The sequence below is a fragment of the Paralichthys olivaceus genome, chromosome 4, assembly GCF_024713975.1.
Source record: "Paralichthys olivaceus isolate ysfri-2021 chromosome 4, ASM2471397v2, whole genome shotgun sequence".
Classification (NCBI taxonomy): domain Eukaryota; kingdom Metazoa; phylum Chordata; class Actinopteri; order Pleuronectiformes; family Paralichthyidae; genus Paralichthys; species Paralichthys olivaceus.
Window position 1 is genome coordinate 6,621,020 of NC_091096.1, and position 20,008 is coordinate 6,641,027.

Genomic DNA, 20,008 nt, shown 5'->3' on the forward strand with positions numbered 1-20,008 from the left:
GACAAATCCTCTGCAAACACATGCTTTCTGTAGTTTTGTAGAAATATTTCTTTAAACACCGACTTCTATATTGACTTCTTTATTTGCTAAAATGTATAAAATAATGCAGGATTTGTGAAATGGATGTCAAGAATATCTTCATGCAAATACAAAGATTTCTATTCTTCCACCTTCTGTTGAATGGAAATCCACAAGAGATATTATATATAGATATGATGCTTGTGGAGTAAATCTCTGTAAGACATTATTTTAAAAGTCCTTGTGAACGGTGTCATACTGTAGCTCAGGGTAAAACTCAACACAACTTTGAAATCTATCTGACTCTCCTCTGCATGAGTATGAAAGACATCTATAAATAGAAATGAGTGGTTATGGACCTTCCACATACTTATCATCTGCAGTGTTTTCCAAAGATTGGTCAAAATGACCCAAATGTGAGTCAACGAGGCCAGCAGGGAAAAACTTTTTATTAGTAGAGAGTATAGGTCATTTTGGAAAATGTAGGATCCAGCTAAAAATAACCCTGGATAGCCCACAGTTCCACACAGATTATGACACTGGAGCCTTGAGTTGATCTCAGTCAGCTCTAACCTCTCCCTGCCCAGTGAGAGAAAACAACACTAACAGCACTAATGGGCCACCGTGAGGTGTTCTCCCCTGAAAGGACCCAATAAAACAGAGAGCAGTGAGCTCTTTGTGTCGAGACTTTAGGTTATTTGAGAAGTAACAAGCCAGGCCTTACTGGAACGGACACACCCTAACATTAAAGGATAAATAGTGTGGTTTGCTCCACATCTGGAAGGTCTGTCTCATATAACATGACGGGGCAATTTGTCTGAATTATTTTGAACAACGGATGAAGATGTAACACTTCACAGCTCAATGATCACAAACCTTTGGACAAGTGGAAAGATTTTAGACGTGAATTTCATACATGTATATTTCCTGTATGTTACTGTGGCAGACAAACAGTTTTATATTGAAAAGGATCTCTCTGGATTGTGTTCGATCCTAGAATTAGTCATTTCGTCTTACTCAGAGACATTTTTACCCAAACTGCCCCCCCTGAAGTAATGTGCAGCAGACTGTGAAATGTCTCAACCTGGGAAATAATCAGGATCTTTTGTTAGTCTTAGGTGAGAGAGAGGGGATTTAACACGCAGAGATTGTGGCTGCATTCCTCATAAAGGCTTCCTTGTGTTGGTGACTGATGTGTCTGAGAGGTTTGTGGTTTTTTATTACAGTAGAGGGACTGTTTCCCAAAATGCATCAATTTCAGGTCGACGTTGTTATCAGCCGTGTCAGTGATGGATGCTGTCAGAGGCTCAAACCAAAAGAGGAAATTAGAAATCATGACTACTAACATCTTATTGGGAGTTACACTGATAACAAAAAATAACAAATTATAATAAGACTTAATAAGACTGACTGGAGTTAAATACCAGACTAACAACCAGACTCACTGATGTTTCTATAGGACTTGTTGTCAATCCTCAAAAGTTACACTGCACATTTCAATGTTTTTAGTATTTTTTTATTATTTTTTATTAAGCTGACTCTTCTTATATGAGGCTCTTTCTATTTGGTCATGTTTCTTCAAGTCCAAGTCCAACACCTTTCATGGTATTGTTGAACACTAAATTATACAAAAATTAAAACTCAAAACTCAGTTTGGTGCAGAGGAAGAAGCTCGTCTGAGGAGGATCAGGTCTTTAATAGTTTATCTGAGATGCATTGGCCATCTGCCTCCTGCATTTCTTTTATGAAAGGTTTCATACAAATAAATAGATTATTTATTAAGAGTTTAGTTTAGAGTTAATCCACTATGATCCAGTCTGCTTGGAAGAAGTGGAGGAAAGTCCAGTATTTACATATTATGCTTCAACAGGAAGTCATCTAACAATATAAACAAGTTTGATCTAATTTCATGGGTCTCCCTGCAGAGCACATGTATGTTTGCTCGGCAGAATCAAACCAGCGTTGTCCCACTGGAATCCACCACAGGTCCACTTGTCTCTGTCTGCAGGGGGCGCTGTTGCACGCAGCTGAGTGAACTTTGTTCCAGTGGTGAATGAGTTGTTTGCTCTCCAGATCCTCACAGTTATTCTTCAGGAAGTGAAGACATGGACTGACGCTGACAGGTAACATGAGCTCCGGTCACTGGGAAACTCTGTCGCTGCAGACTTTTTAAAGAAAAGACTGAAAGAAATAACGCGGATCTCTTTCAGTTTAAGTCAAGATTATCACAGTGATAAGTTTGTTTATGGATTTGTTTATGTTGAAGGGAAGACACTTGATACTGATCTTGTGTCAGCGTGTGTGTGTTCCTGTGCTTTTAAGCATAGACCCATAGGGTTAGAATTAAGTTTAGGTGTGTGTGTGTGTGTGTGTGTGTGTGTGTGTGTGTGTGTGTGTGTGTGTGTGTGTGTGTGTGTGTGTGTGTGTGTGTGTTTTGACACTTTCCTACTGATTCAATCAACTGCAACGCTCTTTTGATATACGATTTGGGCCTCCTTCCCCCCCCCACCTGCAGGACGACCTCACCTGAGCCTCTGGGCTGCCCTCACACCCCTACACATACCTCAGACCTCAGGGAACAAGGTGGAGATGGAGGACTTCTGGGCCGGGGCCCTCTGGGCACTGAAGATCTGGCTGTACCTCATCGTCAGCCTCATCATGATCCCAGCCATGTTTGGCTTCTCGCTGGGCATCTCCGAAACGTACATGACCGTTCTGGTCAAAACCTTAGAGGTACCGTCCACTGTGCAGCTTTATGTAAATATTGTGTCCAGATCTGACCTGACCACGAATGTCTCTGTGTCTGTCCTCGTCCACAGTGGGCCACTCGGAAGATACAGAAGGCAAACGCAGAGGAGCAGACACTGCAGGCCTCTGCATCTAACAGTGAGAAGAATATTTATACTTGAGAATACTTAGATGGCTGTGGCTCGGGAGGTAGAGAGGATCGTCCCTACACTGAGGTCGTGGTGCGATCCCTGGCTCCCCCAGTCCACAGGCAAATGTGTCCCTAATTATTGTGTATAAAGTGTATGAATGGTGTGTGAATGGGATTTGTACTACATGCCTGGATGTTCAGATAGATAGATAGAGAGAAAGAAAGAAAGACAGAAAGATAGATAGATAGATAGATAGATAGATAGATAGATAGATAGATGGGGTCTCTTCTAAAGTATATTAGTAATTCCCTTTATTGTGAAAGATCGGCATTTAGTGACAGTTATGTGTTAAGCTGCAATACTGGATTTCATAAGATATTTTATGACAAGTCTGGGCAGGCATGTTGCAATGATATTGGCAAAGTGAAATTGATCTACATGTGGAGTGAATGAGGCTTTTCTGCACACAGAAAAATGGAAACAGGATGAAAACCCTGTGACTTGACACAGAGAGTTGAAATGGTTTTTATCTTATTCTTCTAAATGTGATCTTGTAAGTGAGTGAGAAGTTTTTTACAGTCAGCAACGAGGTGTAGCTGCTATGCAAACTCTGCATATCTCAAGATGCAATTACACAACTTTTTATCAGTCGTTAAGCACCGCAGGGTTGGATTTCATGCTGTAACACAAAACAATGCATGCTAGATAAAGAAGACAGTTTATGCAAAGTCCAACTTACGTCAGCGTTACCTTTTTTAAATGTGCAGGATGAACAATTGAAGTTTAGTGACACACAAGTTACAGGACTTTGTTCAGAAATTTTTCTTCTGAATATTGAATGCAGGTTTTGGACTTTGCCCTCTGAGTTATCTGATAATGTGGAGTCTAACTCTGAACTGTTCTGAGAGCTGTTATATGTGGATAGTGTTTGAAGCCAGGTGTGGCAGCCTTCCTGACTTCACGCTGCTCTCTGAACAGCTCAGCTCTTGTCTTATTGATGTGTATTTCAGGTCACAGGGTTAAATGTTTGGATGAGTTGATATATTCTGTTGGTTCATGGAACGTTTCTGCTATAATTAGAACTCGTAAAGACTTATCCCGTCATCTGGTCTCTTATCAGTGCCAGTACTTCATGATACATGCAGAGCTCTTGTCCTTTTTAAAAACTCACCCCTGCATTCCCGAAAGAACTTCCCCTTCTAACACCTCTGATATGACAATATATTACTTTCTGGATTGCTTTGAAGATAGTGATTCTTATCAGATGATTGAGTCTGAGTGTGTTGCTCTGTGTGTATATCAGGTCTCATCCAGAGGGAAGATGGCTCCATGGAGAAAGAGTTAGAGGAACTCCGACGCAGTCGCCCCAAACCCCCAGTGGGAGGTGATTTTACACTAAGCGACTGTTTTTATTTCACCCGAAGAGGCATTGAGAGCATTGTAGAGGACGAGGTAAAGTTTTACTTCATTAGCAAGAACACAGTTTGACACGTAAATGATAATAAGTGATTTTGTTTTGCATTTCAGATCTCTAAGTGTTTGTTTTTTAAATTCAGGTGACCCAGCGGTTCACATCAGAGGAGCTGGTGTCCTGGAACTTACTCACTCGCACCAACAATGATTTCCAGTACATCAGTCTGAGGCTGACACTGGTTTACGGCCTGGGCATCTTTGTGAGATACTGCATCCTGGCTCCACTCAGGTACATGAGCTGACTGCAAACTCAAGCTGTCAGTTACCTGGAATGATTTAGAGGCATTTGCAATCAGACCAATCTGTCTGGTATTAAAAACTACATTTTAGACTTCAGTCAGGTTAACTGTCATTTTATCTCACTATTCAGAAATTCAGAGTTTTATTTTTTTGTTTGAAAATTGAAAGCTGTGATTTATGTCTCTCCAGGATAACACTGGCCTCTATCGGTCTGAGCTGGTTGGTAATAGGAACATCAGCAGTTGGATTACTCCCACATTCAAGGTGCCCATAAAATATAGCATCATATCATTCTTTAAACACTTTCACACACTTTCCTTTCAATTGATCTTGTTCTGCTCATGTTGAATTTCAGGGTGAAGTCTTGGCTGAGCGAATGGGTTCACGTCATGTGCTACAGAATCTGTGCTCGTGGACTTTCTGCTGCTATCTGCTATCACAACAGGTGGGAGAACCCTCTCTCATTACGCACCCACACCACATTAATCATATTGTTTTATCTCCTGATTCTGACCTCATGGTTTCTCCTCACAACCTGCAGGGAAAATAAACCAAAAAAAGGAGGAATCTGTGTGGCCAATCACACTTCTCCCATCGACATTGTGATTCTCTGCAACGATGGCTGTTATGCGATGGTACGTGAGACTTTTTTTAAGGTCATTTTTCATGTTGAATCATGACATGCTGGTGTAACCGTCCTCATGTGTTGATTAGGTGGGTCAGGTCCATGGAGGCTTGATAGGAGTCGTTCAGAGAGCCATGGTGAGGTCTTGTCCTCACGTCTGGTTTGAGAGAGCAGAGATGAAAGATCGCCACCTAGTGACCAAAAGGTCAGTTCCTCCAGCTCATTTTTCAGCCTTGTCCCTGCAGGTCTTTCTTGCCTGTGTTTTCTCTCTATGGAGAAAAAACACTGGCACTGAGAGAGGTTGGCATTTTCCTGGCAGTGAAAGTCTTCTTAAGTTTTACAAGAACAAATGTGTTTTGGAAAGTTGCTACTGAACAGTGACTCATAATATCACATCCTCGCCCAGACAGTTGCTCCAGATGTTTGAAGTATTGTCCGCAGTGTGAAAAAAACTCTTCAAGGGTGCAGCATGTAGATATTTGTGAGGAGTGGTTTCCATTACCTCTTTGTGTTGCCTCTAGGTTGATGGATCATGTGAACGACAAGACAAAGCTTCCCATATTAATATTTCCAGAGGGTAAGTGTTACCATGTGGAGAGACAGAGATACTTTATCCAGTCTGATGTTTGTCTTGGTATCATCAAAGATAAGACGCAGTGAGCGTTGTTGTTTCAGCTCAGTCTGGCCACTGAGCGGTGACAAATGAGCAGTTATGTGATGTGGGGGCTGGACCCAGCTCACACAACTCTGTCTCCTTTAATACCCTGATGTCTGGTTTCTGCAGGAACCTGTGTCAACAACACATCTGTCATGATGTTCAAAAAAGGGAGTTTTGAAATCGGAGCGACAATATATCCAGTAGCCATTAAGGTACTTTATTCCTCTCTGTCAGTCAAAGCCCCATTTCTCATTCTGACTCCTCTCTGTCCGTCTGACTCATATATTTCATTATCACTGCACCCCTGTCTTTTTAAGTATGACCCGAAGTTTGGAGACGCTTTCTGGAACAGCTCCAAGTACAGCATGGTGAATTACCTGCTGAGGATGATGACCAGCTGGGCCCTCGTCTGCAACGTCTGGTACCTGCCAGCCATGCATCAGCAGGTGTGTATGACACGTCCCGCAGCACGTGAGCTCATGAACGCTTAAAGCCACGTGTACGACCTGCACAGGCCCCCACCCCTACACATATGCACACACAGAGACACGTGTCTGACCAAGTTTGTTTATTCAAATTTGGAAGGAGGGGGAAGATGCTGTGCAGTTCGCCAACAGAGTGAAGTCGGCCATCGCTCACCGGGGAGGACTGGTAGATCTACAATGGTGAGATTCAACCTCTTCACTGTTTTTGATTTGGCTGAGTCATATTCAAAGATGCTTTTTTTGTATGGTCAGTTTTCCTTCTTCAAAAAAAGATTAAGCTTTTTTACAGATAAAACTGACTTTTAAATCCTCTAAAATGTAGTCGGTTTTTTTTTCAAGTCAAGAAGAGAAACTGACCCACTGTCTTCCAACAGAAGGGTGATATTTTTACATCACAGGTGTTATGGAATTTTCATAGACACTGTCTCTTGTCCTCTCTGGGGCAGAGTGCAACAGGCTGTTGTGTTTGGGAAGTGCGAGAGCTTGGCGAAGGTCAAAGCCTTCACTCCCTGGACATCACAGATATAAGACTGCATAAGCAGGCACTACTGTCTCCATAACTAGTAAATACATTTGATTGTTTAGGAACAAGCACACCCATTGATTAAATGATCTGTTGGGGTTTAGAGTGTGACTGCAGGAAAGCAGACTTCAGAATATGAGAGAGCATCATGCACAGATGTTGTATGGATGAATTCTGATTTTCTCGTCAATAAATATTTCAGCATAAGACATCCAAGGGCTCTTGAAAGCTTTCTTCATTGATGAGTTGACCATTGATCAGCAGATTTTCCACAACAACAGGGAGACATGAAATCCTTTGAGTGTCAGGCATGGCTAAATAAAATAGATGCTTTCTTTTGCATGAGCGTGAAGCTCTGACATTGATCGTACAGTCTGTTGCATGTGGCTAAATGATGAGCACCACTCTCTGTTTGTCCTGTCTCCACCTGTCCGCCACTGCAGGGACGGAGGCTTGAAGAGAGCAAAGGTGAAGGAGACGTTTAAAGAGCAGCAGCAGAAGCAGTACAGCAGCATGGTGGTGGGAGACGACAGCAGCAGCAACAGTGACTGAGGCCTCCCGTCAGTGTGAGGGACAAATCCCTGAAAACAGGTGTCTCTCCTCCAGCTGGACTCAACATGGGATGCAGTTCTGCCAAGTGGACTTAATGAACACTGTGAAAACCACAGGTTAAAGGAGGAGAGCCTTGGTGATTTAGATGAACACAAGTGCAATATTGACCTTCGACCTTTACGTGGAACAGACTGACTATGAAGAGGGGAAGCGCTTTGTTTAAGATTTCTACTGTAGAGATTGAATATTATTGCTGAGAAAAAAAATGCTCTGAATGTGTGATTGAAGACAAACTGGATTCATGAATGTCTTGATTCTCACAGTCAGTCTTTGGCTGCTCCTTGTTTTTTCTTTTAAATAAAATTGTTTACAAACTGAATGGGTTCTATATTTAAGAGTCCTGGACATACCTTTATAACAAGACATGATTAAAACTAATAAAATACTGCAAAAATTGTGTTTTAAGTATTTAAATATAGACTTGAGGTATTTAAATCTTGCAATGTTGTGCCTCAGAAGAATTAACACTTACTGTATTCACGTAAAAACAATCTGTCCAAACAGTTTTCCAAATTTTAATTGAACACTTGACATCGTTTTTCATGTGCTTTTGCTAACATTTGACCCCTCACACCTTTTTCTAGAGAACACAAGAGACAAAAGGTTTTGGCAATTAAATAATACATTGTGTGTTAAAAGCCCAGTGCATTAAATGTCCACATTAGAGCAGAACACACATCTGAGACTTTTTGGATCTCTCTCCGCTGGAAGGTTCCTCTGAAGCATGACTCTCACTGCCTCCATTTCTCACTGAGCACTCATCTTTGTCCCCTTAAAACAAATGGAAACAGACTTGTTTCATTCGCTGTAACTGTGAATGTTGACACAAGCAATCAATACAAACATTGTCTGACCTTCATTCTCATGATTGCTCGTTTCTGTGTTTTCCTGAGTGACCTGTGAGAAAAAAACAAATATCTCTTAATCCAATCAGCAGCAGTCACAGTACCTCAATGGGCAGTTTTCAAACCATTCAGTTCTGTGATGACATTACTAACCTGTAGCACATTACTTGTGTTTCTCTTGCTCTTGTTGAGCTCCTTATATCTGCGAACGTCAAACAATGAAAAGTTTACATGAGATTTATTCACAGTAACGTGTGGTGGACAGCAGCCAGTGTGTGTTTTTTTTAAAAGATGTAACTTCCTGTCTCTTCCTTTTCATTAACCCTGCCAGGACAAACAAATGGTACGGTGAAATATTTATGAGGCAGATTAGTGCCTCACATCTGTGTCTCCCTCTCCACAGCTCAGATGACAAACAGGCTGCTGTTGATTCACTCCAGCGAGAAGCTGCTTTTATCTCTGAGCAATAAAACCCAATAAAACTGCTCTGTAACAAATCATCTGTGGTTTTACCTCAATGGTTTCTACCTTCAGCTCTGCTCACATGAAGGGCTTTGCTCTGATTTTAAATGTAGCTACTTCATTAAGTAAGTTTTTGTCATTTAGCTATTACTTATTTAGCAAAGTTAATATCAACCTACATCTGTATCAGCTGCTTGGTTAAAGTAACATCTGCACCAGGACCAAGCAACATGGTGATGACAGGAAGTATTCCAGCTCCACACAAAGACCCCGTGTATTGTACTGAGAGTTCTACATCGTCAAACACTGTGAATCAATCATCCTTCAAAGTGCAGCTACATGTCAGAACACACATGCAGGGATCAACCCACCTTTGCAGATAAGAGTCACAGCTCTTGTTTGCAGCTTTGGGCTTCCTCTTCAGTCCATCTGGGCTCCATGTTGTACTCTCCTCTCCTCCCACATCCACCCGGCCTGCAGCTCCAGATGCAATCGGCATCTCTGCCAGCACAACCACAGATTCCACAAATCAAAGCTAAACCCTCTGTCATCTGGCTGCGACTCCTCTGTTGCTGGATGTGTTGAAAGGAGAGCTGGTCTCAAAGCAGCTCTGCAGAAGCCTCCGTCCTCCTGTTGTTGACCGGCTGTTTGCTGTGTGAGCAGGAAAATGTGGCCGTGCGGTTAATGGAGACGTTTGTTGTTGTATCCACGGCAACAGTGTCCGAAAAGAAAGGAACAGCAGTGAGGCCTTTGTGAATGTGATGGATCCACTGACATCTACTTTACTTTATTTCACTTTACTTGACTTAACCCCAACCCAACTCACTTTGCAATAATCATGTGTGGCAGTCGACCAGGCCACCGGGGTCTCCCACACAGCCAGAGACAAACATGGTGCTTTTCAGCATATTTTATTAATCCCACCGTGCAAATATAACTAGAGTAAGCTCAACTCAACAGTGTCCCAAATCTCAGTCCTGAGTGTCTCTCCATGAATGTCTTTTTGAGGACACTCTGCTGCTGCTGCCTTTTAAACCTGAGGATCAATCAGATAACTGCTCTCACCTGCACTGATCCTCTGGTGCAGGTGAAGCTGTTCTAAACTGATGACATATTCTATATATATATATAATTCTATATGAAATATATTTTTCAGTCCCCACAGTGATTTGTAACTTTTCTTTGTTGTAAAAATGAGTGAGGACAATCTGATAGTATGGATTAGTTGAAATGATCAGTGGTAACAGCCTTGGAGGTTTTTGAATGTGCTCACTTCATCGTGGTTGTCATTGATCACTCAGAAGCAGCATCACGTTACCAAAAAACCATTGCACACTTTTTTAAAACAATAAAAAAAGTTTGGTTTGTTTTATTTATTTATTTTTCAAAGGATAAATGATGGTATTGAATTTTAAATTTTAAATAATAATTTTATATATAATTGTTATTACAAATTGGAAAAAAAAAAAAGTTTTTTACAGCAGTGACAGTTTTTAGTCTAATCAAATGTGCAGTGTTACTTCACAAATATGAGCATAGTCATTATAATTTCATAATCAATAAAGAAGCTTTGGAGGAGCCAACATCATACATTCCTACATTATTCAACCTTTTATTCATTTTTCTGAATTTTACCAACAGCCTCTGGCGTGTTAGAACAAGCTTATTAGGATTCCTCCTTCTCATCTCCATGTGTGATGATGTAGCAGAGCGACTTGTAGTCGATGTTACCGGTCGGGTCAATGGGAGCGAGAGAGAAGGCCTGATCCGCCTGGAGGTTTATAAAGTGACATTTAGAATTATGATCTTATTCATATTGAAATCACTCAGTTGAAAAATAAAAGACACAAACCTCCTCAGCTGTGAATTTATCAGCTTGGTTCATCAGTAATCGTCTAAACCTGGATAAACACAACGAAATAATTTAAAAGGAGAAAGAAAAGTTAAATTAAATTAATTAATATAGATTAATAGAATGTGTCTTACTCATCCTTGTTGACAAAGCCTGTGCCATTGGGATCAAATAGTTTGAAGGCAGCAAGTATGGTGTCCTCAGGATCGGTACCTGAGGAAGAATAGAATTTCACCAACATCATCTGAACATGTGTTATGAATTTAAAATGAATCAAAGATTGATTTGATCATGTGTGAAAAGTTCTCACCATTGAGTTTCTCTCCAAACAGAGACAGGAACACAGTGAAGTTAATGGGCCCTTTCCCCTCGTTCAGCATCTCATCCAACTCCTCGTCATTGACATTAAGTTTCCCTGATACACACACACACACACACACACACACACACACACACACACACACACACACACACAGTTGAAACACCTAGTCAGTGGAACCGTTTCATAGCAACAGATTAAAAACATGAAGACTTAAAAAGTAGATAAAAATACCCAGCTGTGCATACGTCTGCTTCAAGTCTTGTTTTTTGATAACACCGTCCCTGTCCTGGTCGATACAACCAAAGGCCTGTGGGGTAAACCAGGAATAAAAAAAATCTTAAGTGCATGATTCATTAAAATAACAGCACTTCTGGGAAGTACGTATTCTGCCCTGCACAGTTCACAATGATTAATCTTTCCTTCACCAGATGTAATAACCAGTCTGTTTTTTTTCTGTTCTTTACAAACTGCTTTAGAATTTCATTAACTTTGTCTTTATTATGGAAAATTCAGCAAGAAATTCTGACACTAATCTTTTATAGGACTTGTTGAACAAGAAGCTTCATAAATATAGCCAACGTTTTTTTTAAGTCCGAGAATTATTGATACTTTCTTTTTACAGTTTTAAACTATGGGTATTCCTTGATTGTTGTCTATGAGGCCACCTCAATCATTTTGCTAGAGATTGGTTTAACTTAAGAAGTTCAATTTGATTTTTTCATTCCCTTGTATTAGTTTGAGAATCAACAATCACAGGTTCCTGTACAAACTTTTAAAGACATTAAAGTTGAGTACCGCACCTCCTTAAACTCCTGAATCTGGCTCTGCTCGAACATGGAGAAGACATTGGAGCAGGACTTCTGTCCTCCCCTCTGTCTCTTATTGGAGGCCTTCTTACTCGCCTGAGGACATGAAACTTATTCAGTTTACACACTGATATTTCTACTGCAGGCTCAGGTTTCTGTAATGCGTACAAATCAATTATAAGGATATTAAACAACTGCTTTAACCATTGGAAAAAGATGTAAAAAACACACATTCCCTAACAAAATAATAAGATTCCCATATTTTGTGATAGGTTTTCTTCAAAATCACTGACATCTGAACACATCACATAAAGGTGGACTGACTTACCATGTTCTGAATGATCGTGTGTGGACTCCCAGCAGAGGTGTGATGCTGGGGTGGGTTTTATGTATGAACCTATCTTATCTCCTGCCCTCCTATAATAGCCTGTGGTGGGCAGCACAGTCCCTTACATGGCCACGGCTGCTCTCTGTGTGTCACTGTAAGGACCCGATAAGAGGTGAAGCAGCCAGGATTCCTCCAGGCTGGAAAATAAAGATATGGGGAGCGCAGAGGGAGAGAGGAGACAAGGGAGCGTGACCTCTGATGTTTGACAGTCACTTAACCAAGTAAATTTTCCTAATGTCAGAGGCCACATCAAGCTCTAAATGTACAATAAATGTACATTTTATTTGCAATTTTATGAAGAGTATAGCAGCAGCCGTCTGGATGCAACACAACCGCCTGCAAATATAATAAATCTCTGCAGCAAATGAGACATGATAATCTGAGGAGCTGTGTGTGTGTGTGTGTGTGGGGGGGGGGTTATCTCAAACTTTTATCATTCTTAAAACTTTTTCAATGAAAATGGAAACAAACAAATCAATGATCACATTCTGTTTTAACATAATTCAGCCCAGTAAGACTGCAGATGGAAATCAGTTGCTAATTCATGAAAGTAAAGTTTTGTACAAATAAATATTCCTGACAAGAAAATATCAGAATTAAGTTAATGAATAAATAAAGTAAACTGAACATAATATTGAGTATGAATATGAATATTATGATTCATTTATAAATAGCTGGTCTGGATCATGTTTGTTTGTATTTGGGTTTAGGGTCATTGACATCAATTCAATTCTTTTTAATTCTAATTAGTTGTTTTATTTACAGTTAAGCTTATTCACATCATCACAGAGTACATTTCATCGTGCACATGTGAAAAATTACAAATTACTGGCAAACACACATGGAGTTACAAACATTTAGATTTAAACATTAGATGTCAAAGAAATAAGCTTTTGTTTAAAAACAGGAATTACTACACAATAAAGCAACGATTTTGATGTGGTGGTATAGTTTACAACAGCATTTACAAAAAGTATCCTTGTGCTACACATCAACCAGTTTTTACTGGTGTTATAAACTATCATCAATAATATATGTGCCATTTTCAAAATGGAGCAGCCATTTTAAATGAGCCGCCTAATGTTTTGGGTGCAACAGGAATCCAATTCTTTAATTTACAATAACACTGATATTACTACAACTTGGTCCAATACTATCAAATACAGTCTACAATACTGCTGCTCTCTTGTCTGTACATCATCCAGTCGTGAGCGTGCAGCTCACTGACACATCCCTCAGAGCCTGGAGAAGCTGCACGTCTGTAGATGATCATCAGTGATCTCAGATCAGGGTTCAGGCTAACTTCACTGCTGTCCTGCGGGGGGTGAGCAGCTCAGTGCTTAGCCCCCTTTATTGTGTGAGCATGCACGCAGCCATCTTACAGGCCACTGCTGAGATAAGAGCTGCTCCACGGCCGCTGCCCTCCTCTGACTGGAGGAAGGTGATCTCACAGTGAGGCGTGAGGTCCCTGACCACTTTGTGGAACCTGTCACGGAAACTGAGACATAGATACAACAATCTCAATCTGTCTTCTAACTTTCCCCTGCACTGTTCAGGATATAATTCTATATAATTGTATAATCTCATGTGTTGGTGTGGACTAAGAATATGAAGACATTTAAAAGGCATTCCTCACCACGGGTGCAGCTTGTACACAGACCCGTCAACCCCCACTGTGATCTTCAGGGCCTCCTGGCTGCGTCGCTCCCTCATTGTGTTGATCACACCTGCGAGTCCTGCACCGCACATGTGAGCGGAGCGGGTGGAAACGCTCTCACAGACCAGACGTACGATATCACAGTCCAGCTCTGACGGCAGAACACCCAGGGATGACAGGATATTATAGATTTGTTTTCTGTCTCCAGTATCACTGAAAAAAAGGCAAATGGCAAAATGGTTGTCTTGTTTCTCTCATTGTTTGATTCTGTATTTGTTTATATATATATATATATTTAAACACACATTTATATAAAATATATAGATTTTCCATTCATCTAATTTAATTCTTTTTTCAAGCTTATTAAAATAATGCAATTTTATATAAAGAAAACAAAAGTGTCTCTTCATATCAAAATTATAAAAGCTTACTTTATTAATGGAAACATTATTAAGTTAAAGATATTAACTTAATTGACTCTACTTAATCAATAAACTAAAGCTGAGCTACTTTATTATGTTTATGTATGTAATGTATGATGATGTTGGAAATAGTTTTACAAATGGATATATATATATATATATATGTGTATATGTATGCAATAATATTTATCATATCTTTTCCTTGTCTCATGTGTTTTATAGGTCGTTTTTATACATTTAGCCATCTATAGCAGGTGGACTGGCTGGTGCTCACCTCTCCATCTGTGAGACGTAACGCGCCTCAAAGCTGCCACGTGTCTTCAGCAGCTCCGAGGCTTCACCGTTAAACAGCAGGTCTTCATTCACCAGCTTCATCAGAACAAGCCTCACCAGCTCTCCCATGTACTTCCCACTGATCAACTTCTCATATCTACAGGAGGCAACAGCACCAGAGAGCTCTCTTTAAACACCAATGGAGCACTCAAAGAAAGAGTGGATATTGAAACAGTGGAAAAAAAGAGGAAGGATGTGTGAGTCATGCAACGTACGAGCAAACAACTTTCTGTCTCTACACAGGGATGATAACGTCAGTGCCGAGGCTGGGCTCAGCAGTTGTCTGTGTGAAGGGGCTGCCAGTGCACAAAGGCAAACAGCCATTAGGCCGACAGGCACAGTGACAAGCACTGGGAAGAGAGGTCATTAATCTGACACCCCCACCCACTGACGTGAGGGCTCTGGCCATTTACAGACATCCTCATGAAAAACAGCTGGTAGCTTAGCACCTCCACAGAGACCTCGGAGGAGACTCTGGTGAGAATTGCCAATGGGGGCATGATTAATATCGAGAACGGTAAGAGAGTGAGGAGGATTACAATCTGCATTTCAGACTCCATACACACTACGGTAAAGTTGAATAACAGCTGACTAACACTTGTCATGTGTGCACGGGGGTAAAACTGATACAGTTGGAAAGATGCAGAAAGTTTCGTGAAATGTGTGAAGTTGAACTTATGGTGGAACTTTCACTCACAGCTGTTTTCCAGGGTTGATCGAGGTCTCGTCCACCACTCGGTCGTACTCCAATCTGAACTCCTCCAGCTCCCCGTTGCCCCCGAACGCCCCCCACTCTGTGTTCACACACATCCGGCCCTCCTCCCCTTCTACCAGCTCCACAGTCCTCATCTCCTCCATGTAACATGCGTTACAACCAGTGCCTGGTGAAAAGAGAGATCAGTATACATATGTGTATGCATGAGCATGTTTACAATTGTATATATATCATTTATCGTTGTAGAATGTGTGAGTGTGTTCAATTTCTTACCAACAATCATCCCGACTTCACAGCTGCGGTCCTCGTAATAGCAGGAGATCATGGTGGCTACTGTGTCATTCACCATGGCGACCACATCCATCTCAAAGTCCTGCGTGATATCAACATCACAGAGCATCATATTCAGGTGTTAAGTATCTCGAGTTGTTCAGTTTTTCAAAAGATAGATTGTGATGAAATGTGACTCACTCCTCGTCTCTTGATGGCATCTCGGAGTAAACCCACAATGTTGTTGCCCTCAGCCCCAGAGGCCTTGAAGCCTTTGGTCCAGTTAAGGAGGATTCCCTGTGGTGAGAAAGGGACAAACCTCATATTTAAACTTTACAAAACAATTTAGAATAGAAACGTGATAACAGTCCTTGTTAGCATTGAGTAAAAGATCAACCTCCCACCTTGTCAATGTTCTCATGTCGCACTGGAAAGGAGAAAGTAAAACCCAGAGGAAGCTTTTTGTGCTTGATGTGATGTTTGTCCAAAAAGTCCGACATGCACTCTGCTACGTAATCAAAGAGCTGCAGGATGAGAGATGTGGGAGAAATGCACAATAATTAGTGCTCATTTCACTCTGAGAGGTTTTATGTCAACGACATGCTAGAGTTCACAAAGACCAGAGCAGAAGTCGTCATACTATTCAATAAAAGTTATTTCATTATATACAAATATTTAACAATGAAAAATCAACACTGATTGAATGAATTATTGGTTTTGTATCCAAATGCTGAGTTCACTGACCATTTCAGCCGTCCCTGTCATGGCATCTTCAGGAATGGAGTACATCTGGTTCTTGGTCTCTACCTTCCAGCTCCTCTCCTCATCTTCACCCACTATGACCAGCATGACACGGAAGTTTGTACCCCCCAGATCCAGAGCCAGGAAATCACCTACCTCTGTCAGACACACACACACACACACACTACATGTAAATACACATACTGGCTTCACCTGCCACCAAGGGATGACTGTTAGATCACATATTGGTCACATCTGTATGATTTTAAAAATGAAGTTTAAAATGTTCTACCTGAGCCCTCAGGGGTGGAGCACACGTAAGTTGGCAGCATTTTCACACTGGACTCCTCGTGCGTCTCTAAGCGCAGTCCTCTCTCCATTTCACACTGCATCCGCTTCATGATTTCTTTAAGATCTTCCTTGTTCAGTCTGAACTCTGACAGGATCTGCTCTACCTGCAATAAGGGAGGAGGGAGCAGGTCAGAAGCAGCACAGAAACCATAGTTTTACTTGGTTTTACATGTTTGCTCTGGACAAAAGGTTCGGGTTTACTTATAATAAAAGTTATGGTGCAGTGAAAACCAGAGCAGAATTGCAGAAACAAATGAGAATGAACAAGATAAAACTTACAAATATATAATTAACAATAGAAAACATCGGAGTAAAGTGAAGAGGACTGAGTTCCCACAAATTTTCAATAAAATACAGCAGAAAGTTGCATCAGAATTATCCAGTTTCTCAGTGTCAGAATTATTCCAGTGCAGACTGTTGTTAACTAACACAACAGTCAAGTAAATAAAAAACACAAATCCACAGCATCACTCAAGGTACAAGTCACTTAAGTCTCATTTCAGCGCCAGAGGCAGAAACGTGAATCTTACCATGAGGATTTTATCAACCACAGAGCTGTAGCTACAAGGCATCTTCACCGTCTGGTCTGGACGACAGCTGACACACGGCATCGTCACAGGTTTGACTAAATGAGCTTCTCTGTGTGTTTCCAGGTGTGTGTGGAGTGTGTGTCCACCCTGTGTGTGTGCAGAGTCAGTGAAGTGTGAGGGCCTCTGAATGAGGAGCTCAGCTGTTTTTATGCTCAGGTGAAGTGGGCTGGAGGCATCAGACGTAAATGGCCACCCCTTCCCGATACCTCACCCCATCTGGCCATGTAGGTTCACACACACACATGCACTCTCACCTGCACTCACTCTCTCACACACACACACACACACACACACACACACACACACACACACACACACACACACACACACACACACACACACACACACAGGCACAAACATACAGCCTCCGTACAAAGTTTGTTGACATTTCAGTTATAATATATCATTCACTGGCCAAGGATTTGGATTTTTAAAATGTACATTCATATATTTAATCTACAACTGATTTGTACAAGTTGGATCATGATGTTTGTCTTTTAGAAAATCAGCAAATGTTGTCTTTGCCTTGAAAAAAATACTTTTTTCAGTCCACTAAGATTTTCCTTAAAATCATCACTGTTCCTCTTCAGAATACAGATTACTATTGATGAACTCTATCATATGTTTTAATCCAGCAAAACAAGATTTAAGATTTGACTTGGTGAATTATTCTTTGCCATCATGTTGCAAAGTGTGATATGTGACCTAGAATCCACGGACTGTGCTTTTACAGTCCATCAATGACAAAATTAAAACAAATCAATTTGAATGTGAACCCTGTGATTTGAAGTCATCCTTTTTATTTCAAAGAGCAACATGTCGTGCCACAGGTTTGCTTGATGGGTCAATTTCAGAGGTCTGAGAGAGTTACGCATATATTTGTAAAATAACTATGTCTAAAATTAGTAACAGTGAGGGGTGAATGACCTGTAGAACTAACAATATGCTTTGCAGGTGAAGGCCTCTGGTGCTTATCTGCTCCTGAGGTTTACCTGACCAGAGGTCAGAGCTTTTCTTAGCTCAGGCCTCTGATTGGGGGGGTAACTGTGACCTTGTCCCCAGTGCCCTGACTGTAAAATCAAGCCAAATGGTGACACTGACCCAAAGACACACATCTATCCAATATAACCACAAATTCTCCATTGCTTCTGATGTAATACACAATTTAAACGTTTATATATCTCCACAGGTAGCTTTAACTTTGGGGTGAAAGAAAATGATAATATACAATATATAATATTTGATAATGTGTTTGTTTTGATTCTTATCATTTCTACCACTGGATGCTCATCATTTTCCACACTTTTCCACAAATAAAGTCGTACGTATAGTATTTGTGTTTGGTATATTATGTAAATAAACTTAACTTGGATCTGTGCTCGATATAAAACGAAGAGCTTTGAACGTTACCTGTTTGAACAAAACAATTTTGTAAAAATGTTGTTCAGTGGGGTGGAAAAAAGGAACTCAGGGGGAGAAAGTGAGTAATAATAAAATTAGCATATAATTAAATTAATTTATTATGTATGTTGTGCAAGAGACATACATCTGCTACACTTTCAATTTGAGAATTTTACTGCAGCTTTGACTTTGACCAGTCGAAGTGTACCTTTTGGTGCAACAACAGTTCATTTATGGCTAAGAGTTGAATGTGTGCCAAGTACTTGTCAATAGCTGATTATCTGGTTAATTTAACCGGCTGGCTTGTTTGCACAGAGAGCTGCCTGATGGATTTCCATTCAGCCAGCTGTCTCTGATGACTGAGCCAACGTGTAACCCAATTGCAGCAGAGGGACATGTAAAGATCGGCAGGCCTATGGCATATTACCTCATACTGTACATCCAGGAATTTGTGTTACAGCTTGTTTGCTGCTGCACGTGAGTTGATTCATTACAGTTAGCCCAATGAAGTGGAAGCTTTCAACTCAGACCGGTCACATGAAGCCTCCTGGAACATTTATCCATTTAAAGCAATGATTGAACAGTTTGTTAGAAATTGGTGGTTTAGATGAACATTCAGTAACCTGCTGTTTTATTTACTTCCATTGGTAGAGTCTGCTCATCTTTTAAACTATTACACACTACTACTTTCAAACATAATAACTTGCATGTTTATTTACTTATAAATATGTATAATTAATCATACTCCATTGAATTACTTTAAGTACATAACTGCCATCATGTCACTTAAGTTGTTAACCCGCAAATATTTAATCAATTATTTTGCACCTATTTAATTTAGCACACATAGATGGATGGATGGATAGATAGATAGATAGATAGATAGATAGATAGATAGATAGATAGATAGATAGATAGATAGATAGATAGATAGATAGATAGATAGATAGATAGATAGATAGATAGATACAGTAGATAGATGGATAGACAGATGGATGGATAGATGGATAGATAGATGGATGGATAGAGCGATAGAGAGATAGAGAGATAGATAGATAGATGGATAGATAGAAAGATAGATAGATAGATGGATGAATAGATGTGCTCAGCATGAGCCATATGTCAACATTAACACAAAAACTTGAACTTTCATGAAATAAATCGAAATGCTTTTTCTATCTTACCTTATCCATCGTATCACGACGAGGATTAAATCTCAAGTGTCCTCTCGACCATCAGTGCTTTGCAGTGGATGTTCACTCTTTCTTCAGGAGTTGAGGAAATTCCCAAGTTTCAGTTGTTGATGTTTTCACTCACGTGTATGAAGAGCAAACAAAACA

General features: G+C 40.5%; 3 protein-coding genes across 4 annotated transcripts; 1 reads left to right on the plus strand and 2 right to left on the minus strand.

Moving 5' to 3' along the window:
* The first annotated feature begins 1,986 nt into the window (after positions 1–1,986).
* Positions 1,987–7,832, plus strand: LOC109637066 (glycerol-3-phosphate acyltransferase 3-like). The gene is made up of 14 exons (XM_020099184.2): positions 1,987–2,141; positions 2,534–2,751; positions 2,838–2,904; positions 4,201–4,349; positions 4,454–4,599; positions 4,800–4,874; positions 4,966–5,055; positions 5,152–5,245; positions 5,325–5,440; positions 5,757–5,812; positions 6,020–6,105; positions 6,211–6,339; positions 6,479–6,558; positions 7,345–7,832. The coding sequence occupies exons 2-14, from the start codon at positions 2,608–2,610 to the stop codon at positions 7,451–7,453; spliced, it is 1,341 nt and encodes a 446-aa protein (XP_019954743.1). The 5' UTR covers positions 1,987–2,141; positions 2,534–2,607; the 3' UTR covers positions 7,454–7,832.
* A 2,576-nt stretch (positions 7,833–10,408) lies between these two features.
* On the minus strand, positions 10,409–12,278 carry myl7 (myosin, light chain 7, regulatory). The gene is made up of 7 exons (XM_069523472.1): positions 12,129–12,278; positions 11,795–11,896; positions 11,226–11,301; positions 10,983–11,087; positions 10,807–10,885; positions 10,673–10,721; positions 10,409–10,591 (listed from the first exon to the last, which is right to left on the minus strand). Exons 1-7 carry the CDS (start codon positions 12,129–12,131, stop codon positions 10,487–10,489), a joined length of 519 nt encoding a protein of 172 aa, XP_069379573.1. The 5' UTR covers positions 12,132–12,278; the 3' UTR covers positions 10,409–10,486.
* A 648-nt stretch (positions 12,279–12,926) lies between these two features.
* Positions 12,927–17,496, minus strand: gck (glucokinase (hexokinase 4)). 2 transcript variants are annotated; one of them, XM_020099182.2, is made up of 10 exons: positions 17,208–17,496; positions 16,619–16,781; positions 16,330–16,484; positions 15,990–16,109; positions 15,787–15,882; positions 15,589–15,688; positions 15,298–15,481; positions 14,542–14,697; positions 13,825–14,058; positions 12,932–13,686 (listed from the first exon to the last, which is right to left on the minus strand). In XM_020099182.2, exons 1-10 carry the CDS (start codon positions 17,286–17,288, stop codon positions 13,539–13,541), a joined length of 1,437 nt encoding a protein of 478 aa, XP_019954741.1. In that variant the 5' UTR covers positions 17,289–17,496; the 3' UTR covers positions 12,932–13,538. The 2 variants fall into 2 exon arrangements, with proteins under 2 accessions (XP_069379574.1, XP_019954741.1); XM_069523473.1 differs by lacking the exons at positions 15,298–15,481; positions 15,589–15,688; positions 15,787–15,882; ... (2 more) ...; positions 16,619–16,781; positions 17,208–17,496 and adding an exon at positions 14,816–14,940 and having other exon boundaries at positions 12,927–13,686.
* Positions 17,497–20,008: the final 2,512 nt, after the last annotated feature.